Genomic DNA, 9,037 nt, shown 5'->3' with positions numbered 1-9,037 from the left:
GCCCAGCCCTGCCCACCCTCTGTTGTGACATCACGAATGCCGTGACATCACCAGGCCCTGGTTGCTGGGGCGCTCTCTGTGCTTCCGTATTTGGTCAGCCAGCCTCTCTCCCCGCCTTTGGGGAGCGGGTGTGTGGTCACGGCTGCTCAAGGCCATGGTCAAGGCCCGCTGACCAGTCTAGACCTGGCTGCTTCCACTTCCTGGGTCGCCCTGGAGCCCAAGGTCGTTTCTAACCCTTACCATTAGACGGATGATGTTTTGACATTAAAGAATGTACTAACATCGACTTTCACAGCATATGTCAAATGTCATGTTTAAAAACAAGTACTCAAGAAGGGAATCTCCATATTCAGTCACCGGGCTTACATTTTAGAACACAGTTAAAGTTAAATTTGTATGTCATAGATACGTATGCATCTGTGTAATAAAACACTAGTAGAGGGAGGGTATTTTGTGCAGGCCTCTGTCCATGGACAGGGCAGGGGTTGCTTAGTCGAAGCATCCATTCGGATGAGAGTTGGTGGTGAGGCTCTGACCTCCCACCTCTAGGAAAGTCCGTGCTTACTTCCTGGGAAATGCCCTCCTTCAGGAGAGCCTTGACTTTCAGGCCTGTTGAAGCAATGCTTCGCATGGACAGGACAGGTGACTATGAAAGATCCTCCCTCATTTGTGAGGATGGCCTTGTGAGATCGAGGATAGCGGAGCGTGGGTAAGAAAACAAAAGCTGCCAGACAGGCAAGGGAGTCCACCTCCCCAGACCTCGGACAGAACGGCCCCCAACAGTTCCAAGTCCAGTGGGCTCCGGTGGCTCAGCCTGCCACCCAAGTTACCCTGGTTACTCTGGTGGCTGTGATGTGAGGACGATGGTTTCAAAGGCACCCTGGCCAGGAAAGTCAGTCAGACTTATAAAGTCCAATAGACCAGCAACAGCTACAACTTCACAAAATCCGATAAAGTGGAGGCGTAGAGGGCCAGCTTTGAGGAAAAGATCCTAAGGTAGAAAACCCTGGCCCTGAGTTCAAGCCTCAAGTCTGCCACCAAAACAAAACCATGAAACCAAAACTTGAAAACCCCCCTGGAATGCCTTGGTGGCTTCATTTCCTTTGGTACTTCCTTTGGTAGCAGTATTTAAGTGCAAAGTATATTCAATGAGACTGAGACAATGGGGTAAATCCAACAAATACATTCAGAAACCTACCATATATATATATATATATTTGGCAGTCCTGGGCCTTGAGCTCAGGGCCTGAGCACTGTCCTTGGGCTTTTTTTCTCAAAGCTACAGCTCTACCACTTGAGCCACAGCACCATTTCTGGCTTTTTCTATGTATGTGGCACCAAGGAATGGAACGCAGGTCTTCATGCATGCTAGGCACACAGTGTACCACGAGGTTAAATTCCCGACCCCTACCTTCTTTTCTTTTTTTTTCTTTTTTTTACTGTGACATTTGTTTTCCTTTATTGTCGGGGTGATATATAGAGACGTTATAGTCATATTTGTAAGGTAATGAGTACATTACTTCTTTTTTATTTTTTATTTACATATATTTTTATTGTGATCAATAGAAGGGTTACATTATATTCACCAGATAGAAGGTGCATTACTTCACAAATATTTTTACCCTTTCTAATGTTTTGGACCCCATTTTCTTCCCCCTCCCTCTGCCCCTCATCTTGTTTTTTCCTGTTCCCTATCCTATTTCAAATAACCAAATAAACATATATACAATATATCAGATAGCAAGGTAAGATAATTTAACAATATGAGATAACCAAGGGACAGCAAAACAGATGAGAAATAACAGTAGAATAAGGACAACAATCACACATTGTATGGCTTTTGTTTCTATATCCTAGAGGTCCTTTCATTTAGCCTCATCCTATCTGGCCTTATGTATCAAGGTTTTGTTCTATTGTAAATCTCTGCTAGTAGAGCCCAATGTTTCTACTGATTATGACAAATGAGGGAAACCATTGAGCCTATGTTTCTTTAGGTCTTGGTTACTTCACTTAACATGATTTTTTCTAAGTCTTTCCATTTCCCAACAAATGGGTCAATGTCATTCTTTCTGACAGCAGCATAGAATTCCACTGTGTACAAATACCACATCTTGTTGATCCACTCATCAACTGAGGGACATCTAGGTTGGTTCCATATCTTTGCTATGGTGAATAATGCTGCAATGAACATCGTTGTGCTGGTGGATGTAGTATGCCCTTGTTTCTCCTACGTTACGTTCTTATAATGGGATATTATACAGCATGTCATCATTATGTGTGAGGATAATTTGGGACATTTTTCAAAATTGCTTAGGGAAAAGCAGATTTCAAAATGTATCATTTGTATAATTCGTTTTCTTTTCTAAGAAGGAAAAGAAAAATGGAGAGACGTTGAGGTAAAAGGAAGAGAGGGAGATCTTAAAGAAAGAGGGAATGGTGGAGGGAAGAAATGAATGAAAAGGGATGGGCAGGGGAAGGGGGAAGAAAAAATAGGATGGGAGAAGAAAGAAAAAGAAAGTGAAGGAAAGAGAAAAATGGAAGAAGAAAGGTAGGGAAGGGAGCAAGAAGAAAGGATAGATGGGGGAACCAAGAGGGAAAGTCAAAGGAATCAAGATGGAGAAGACGGAGAGGTATAGGCAGGGCAAAGCCAGCTAGGAAGGGGGAAGAACGGAGAGGGGAATGGACAAGCTAAGGGAGGAAGGAAAAGAGGGAGGGAGGCAGAGAGGGAAACAGACAGCAAGGGCGAACAGCCGTGAAGGGAGGGAGAAGAGAAGGAGCTAGGCAGTGAATGAGGGAGGGAGGAAGAGACTTATGGGAAGAAAACAGGAAGGAAGGAAGGCTCTGCAGGCAGAACGGAGGCCCTGGGCCTCCTCGGGAAAGCCTAGTGTGCTGTGTGCACGACTCAGCAGAGCAGCGGGGAAGCGTCTTCAGGAAGACAGTGGAGGAGCGGAGCTGTGCACTGAGCTCACCCGAGCTCCCGTCACGCGCTCATCCCAGCGTTTGCACTCATGGCCACAGTGGAACTGGATCGTGACGAGGGAGAGTGGGGTGGGTGGAACCTGCAGGAGGAGGAGGAGGAGTGGACAGGGAGCGAGGGAGGGGGCACATGTGAAGTCGTTTTGAGGATATGTGAAAGTGGAATAGAGGAAACTAGGAGACGTGGTTGAAGAGGAGGAGGAGGAGGAGGAGGAGGAGGAGGAGGAGGAGGAGGAGGAGGAGGAAGGGGGGAGCAGGTGAAGTTGACCACAGTAGCTCGTACCCGTCTTTGGAAATGTCACTGTGCACCCCTGTACACCGACCGTAGACCAGGAAGTGAAGAAGGTGTGGAGACGCCACGCGTGTCACCATGGCGCGCATTGGTGCACCCGCGTGGGCGAGGCTGAAGACGGGGCCTGGGGCGGTGGTGCAGTGTGGACTCACCATGTGGGCTGTGGTGCCCATCTGGAGGCCATGCTGGAGGGGGAGGCGGGCGCAGTGCGGGCAGGGGCACAGGGGAAACTCCTTACCTCTGTCAAATCTTCCATGAGGCCGACGAGCCTAAGGAAGGAAACCTTTACTTAACAGCGGTCACCACCACAAGGAAAATGTGGCAGAAGGTCGCCAGCAGCAGCAGGATCATCTTTCCTGCCAGCTGTGCTGCCCTGGGGCTCTCTGGGCGCCTCCTGGCGATCTCAGACATGGCTCGTGGATAGAGACTGGGAGGACACGGCATCATGACACTTAGGGGCCTTGTGCAAGGTCACAATATCAGCCCATCCCACCAGCAGTGGCCTGGGGTCTCCAGGACCCCGATTTCCCAGCAGCCTTCTCCTTCGAGGAGGCCGGGACCAGACCGTCACTCGATTGCGCTGCCACATGTGTGGGGATGTAGCTCGATGTGTCCCCAGTCCTGCCACGCCTGTGCCAGGGGGCGGCCAGGGCCTCGTGAGGACATAAGGAAAAAGCGGTGGGCACGCAGGGAGCTCGTCCACTGCTCAGTTGTCGGCCACGCTCAAGGCCATTTCTGTTTCATGCCCTTCATAGTGAACACTTAAGAGCAAGGGAAGAAAAGAGAGGCAGGGACAGAGTCATGAAGACAGGAGAGCACTTTGAAAGAGCGGATGGAGCAAGGAAGGCGAAAGCAGTGGAGAGAGGAGAGGAGAGTGGAGGGAGAGAAAGGAAATAGAGAAGGTAGGTGGGCGGCAGGAGGAGGAGGAGGAAGAGGAGGAGGAGGAGGAGCAGGAGGGGGAGGAGGAGGAGGAGGAGGAGGAGGAGGAGGAGGAGGAGGAGGAGGAGGACAATCTTCATGGGAGGGATGGGAAGGGAAAATGACTCCCTAGGCTGGCAGGAGGCACACATCACCACATAGCTGTGCGTTGCCCACTGCCAGCCTCCATTCGCAGCTCCCAGACAGGCTTTGGAGGGTGGACGGCTGTAGCCCACGGAGACACACAGGTGTCATGATGTCTGCGCCTGACCGTCATCCATGAGGCTCCAGAGGCAAGGACAGGCCAGTCCCAGGCGTTCTCCACAGCTGCGCGCCATGAGCCTCGTCGTGTCGGTCAGACCCCGTTCTGCCAAGGTGCAGTCCAGATTTTGTCTCCTCCTGGGGGTGACGTCTGTATTCAAGCTTTCCTGGACACCTTCATCGCCTTGGGCCTTCTCAGGAGAAAAACGTGAAGAAGCCTTGACCTCTGAGGGCCGAGGGCAGGCCCCAAAGCCACGAATGGCTCTTAAAGGCATTAAGCGCGCACTGGCGGCTCATGCCAGCCATCTCCGCTCCTCAGGATTCTGAGATGGAGGAACCTGGTTTGAAGGCAGGGAAGCCTGTGTCTCCTATGTCCAGCAAATTACCCCAGAAGCCGAAGTAAAGCTGTGGTTCAAATGGTGCACTGCTAGCCTTGACCAAATGAAGCTCAACGACAGGGTGACTGCAAGGTCAACCTCCAGAATTGGCTCCCCAGACAGCACTGGATAGCTTCTTACAAAGGGTGCTTACGTGAACCCAGGCATCACCCAGCAGGGGCAGTGTGGTGACAATGGAGGGCGGAAGAGGCAGGAGCGGAGGCTTAAACACCCCGAGGGGGAGAGGACGTTTCCTGGGTTTGGCACTCAGGGCGTGGGGCAGTGACACGAGGCACCCTCTCGGGAAAGTCCTGTTGCTGTGTTGTCACAAGTTGCTGCGAGCACCAAGTTGACCTAGCTGTGGAGGAAAGAAGCCGCTGAGGGCTTGAGGGATATGAAGAATGAAAAGGGTAGAATGATGGAGGTAAGGAAAGTGTCTGAGGGGGAGACGGAAGAATGGAGGAAGTCAGAAAAGGTAGGAAGAGACGGCAGGAAGGAGGATGTGCAGAGAAACGAGGGAAGGGAGAGCACAGCAGGGAAGAACGGGGCAATCCTGGCGATGCTGCACTTACGACTTTGTGTCCTGAGCTTCACAACCACCCTGCATTGTCTGCTTGGTCCCAGACATCGCAGGGGCAGCGTAAGACGTTATCTTGAGAAAGCTGCGATGGAGGTAAAGCAACGGCACGCTCTGTCACTTCCAGACACACTGTTTATTTTGCAAGGGTCAAGCAGGACGGTGTTTTCACACATGGTAAGTGTCAAGCATGAAGTTGTACACATTTGCCGTGGTAGACCGCAGGGTACAAGCCACAGATAACAGTTCTTTGCAAAAGCAAGCTCACTATGTACTGCGCCTCACAGCTGTGCCGTGACCGCGGCTAGCTATCACCTACTGCCTCGGAACGCCAAGGCCTAGCCATTAGCACCCCATCATCTGCCTGTGCAATAATAGAACCATACATACAGTTATGTACATGGACACACGGAAATCTTTGGGTCTCTGCTAGCCAGACACTGAAGAGGCAAACAGAGAAGTGCATGGAAGAGCATGATTATGTGTGCTTTGCTAAAAGCATTCTACAGCACTATATATTGCTATGCATAAGAGGAAATCCTAAGAGGCCAAAAGTTGGGAATAGACACACAAATTTCATTATTCACATTTTACACACAGATTGTTATTTGATTACAATACTGTATTTGAGAGGAAAGAATCACAGGTTAAAACGCTGTCGAAATTAAAACAAATATTCTGAAATATCCTTGGGAGGGAGGTATGTGGACAGCCAGCTTCTCCTTTTCTGATGTGATCTGCGGTCCAAGTTCACAGCAAAGGAGAGCCAAGAGACAAGAATGCTGAGAGGCACAAGAGCAGTTCTTCAAGGTAGACACAGCTTCATTGAATAGGAATGAACCCTTCTGAAAAAGCATTCACTCTACTGACATTAGTAGGCTGTTAAAATGAAGGGGGTTGTCAGCGCCTGCAGAATCCAAGCCTGACCATTTGGAAACAGCAAAGGATACGTACACGCGTGCCTGGGGCTCAGGCAGCATGCGCCCCACTGCATTAGGACAGCCTGTGTACATGTCAGCAATCATGTGCTTTGGGAGCTGTGTTCACCGCAGACAATCGCCCCACCAGCTGGAAATTCTTTCGTGGAACTATGGGGGGAATGAGGATTCAGTCACCTCTGATAGAACAGAGGCTGTAATATTGCCAAACTTCAAGTCATCTAAGGGATTTGCTCACCATTAACCATGCATTTAATTAGATGAACACTTTGCGAACTACAGCAGACCCACATTATTAGATAAAATAAGTTATCAGCACTTGAACATTCTTTTCATGTAACTATTTGCTATGTGTAAATACTTTTTTGTGAAGTGCCTTCTTTGCAAGTATCTGCCCACTTCTGTGTGTGCGCGCGTGCGTGTGCCAGTACTGGGGCTTGAACTCAAGGCCCGAGTGCTGAGTCCCTGAGTATTTTTACTCAAGATTAGCACTTTACCATGTCAGCCACAGCTCCAGTTTTGGTTTTGCTTAATGGTTACTTGGAGATGAGAGACTCCCAAGTTTTCCTGCCCAGGCTGGCTTTGAACCTCAATCCTCTGATCTTAGTCTCCTGAGTAATTAAATAACAAGTGTGAGCTACCATCACCTGCCCATTTCTTAATTGGGCTGGGTTTTTGGATTTTTTTTTCCCTCCTACAGTTGGGTTTTGAGAGTTCTTTATACACATCCTTTTTTGGATTTTCTACTGTGACTTGACAGTTGGAAACTGACAATCTAGCAGTGTTGTTTGAATGAGTAAGACTTTTTAGAATCTTACTATTTCAACCAGTAAAAAGGGTATATAATATTTAAATATTTATGGCAGAAGATCAAGTTTAGACCCGATAGTCCACAGGACCTCTGCAAAACCAGATGAAAGGCTCTTAACGTGGAATATAGCTCTCATGGCATCTTAACAGACTTGGAGGCAAAACCAGAAAAGCCAATTAGCATTAAGCACACACGCACGCGCACGCGCACGCACACGCACACACCACACACACACACACACACACACACACACACTCATTCACATACAGAAAACGAATGTCCTAGGGAAAGGTAACTTAGGAAGTATTCCATTGATCTCAGGCAAGAAATAGCTAAGAAGCACACTATTACGGGACACACTTTTAGCCAAGTAAAATAACTTGGCTGGAAAAACACCATTTCAACGTTGATGAGGACTACAGCTATTTGTTTGGTGCCTGTTGTAAAGCATGCGCGTGATTTTTCTTTCAATGGCAATTTTAGTCTTCGAATGAGTGCACCGAATGTATAGATTATTCATTTCGCAGTTGGTTTAGAACCGTCATGAAATCATTCCTCCATGTTCATAGGTCATCATCACCATCACCCTCATGATTTTGCTGGCTCACAGGACATCATTACATGACACAGACCACGAGTGCTCACTGTTGAACAAGCCAAGACAGACAAATCGTGGGAAGGTGCCCCACGGGCTCCCCTCTTGTGTTCCTTAGGGACACGGCCCTAAGGTTGAGAACAGACCACTGTCAGTGTACCCCTCAGGGCACAGCCCTGGGCTGCCACAGGGGGGTCTCACCCGTCGGCACAGCTCAGTGTCCTGTGGTAGCCCTGTAGGATGCTCGGTATTCCGAAGAAAACTAAAAACGTTCAATAAGTTATCCCAGACACACACGGATGTTATTGCTTTTCTACTAGCCACAGGGAGAAATGTCTCCAGGAGAGGAGTGTGGCTGGGGGCTTCGCTCGAAGCCTGCCCCCCATCCAGGCTCTAGGCCTGCCTTCCACCACATCGGGGCTGTCATTTGCCCCTCTCAGGTTGCAGGCTGTCGAACAAGCACTTCAGCTGCTCTTCGCCCAGGTGGATTTTGTCTTCCAGCTCCCGCTGCTCAATGATAAGGGCGGACTTCATCTTCACAAAGTGCTCATAGTCCGCCAGGCTCTCCTCGCTGAGGTAGGTGGCCAGGATGTCCAGCACGATGCGCTCCCGTCGGTCAAGGTTCTCCTTGAGCTCCTTGGCGTCCTCGTGCTGCTGGGTGAGGACGCGCTGCTTCTCGAGCAGCGACTGCTGTGGAGGGAGAAACAGAGAAGTGAGCCCGTGGAAAGGCCACGACTAGCTGAGCAAACTAGCCACTCAGGAGGCTGAGAGCTGAGGTTCACGGTTCGCAGCCAGCCTGGGCAAGAAACTCCATGAGGCTTCTTTTTTTTTGCCAGTCCTGGGCTTGAGCTCAGGGCCTGAGCACTGTCCTTGGGTTTTCTCAAGGCTAGAGCTCTACCACTTGAGCCTCAGCACCACTTCTGGCTTTTTTTTTTCTATGTATGTGGTACCTGGGAATCGAACCCAGGTCTCCGCGCATGCTAGGCAAGCACTCTACCACTAGGCCAAACTCCCGGCCCCATCCATGAGGCTTCTTATCTCCAACTAACCACCAAAAAAGCCAGAAAAGGCCAGAAGTGGCTCAAGTGGTAGAGCTCCAGCCTTGAACAAAAAATGCAAAGAGACTGAGTTTAAGCCCCAGTTCATTCTCTCTCTCGTCTCCCTCCCTCCTTTTCTCTCCCTCACCCCCTCTCCCGCATGCGTGCACACACACGCACGCACACATGCATACACAGAGGCCAAAGCAGGGCCACACACTTGAAAGCGTGGCAACTTTGGGGGCTGTGCTGCCT

The 9,037-nt window shown here is 49.7% G+C and overlaps 1 protein-coding gene across 1 annotated transcript in view; it reads right to left on the bottom strand.

Moving 5' to 3' along the window:
* Positions 1-7,764: 7,764 nt before the first annotated feature.
* Positions 7,765-9,037, bottom strand: part of LOC150040006 (protein Shroom2-like) — a 50,281-nt gene continuing 49,008 nt past the window's right edge. Inside the window, exon 11 of the mRNA XM_090327456.1 lies at positions 7,765-8,435. Within this exon, the coding sequence (XP_090183582.1) occupies positions 8,169-8,435 (267 nt within the window). The 3' untranslated portion in view covers positions 7,765-8,168. The remainder of the gene's footprint in view (positions 8,436-9,037) is intronic.

Source organism: Megascapheus bottae, unplaced genomic scaffold (genome assembly GCF_031878675.1).
Source record: "Megascapheus bottae isolate mThoBot1 unplaced genomic scaffold, mThoBot2.hap1 HAP1_SCAFFOLD_263, whole genome shotgun sequence".
Taxonomy (NCBI): Eukaryota; Metazoa; Chordata; class Mammalia; order Rodentia; family Geomyidae; genus Megascapheus; species Megascapheus bottae.
The sequence above is the reverse complement of the archived record's forward strand: the minus strand, read 5'-3'. Positions and strand labels throughout refer to the sequence as shown.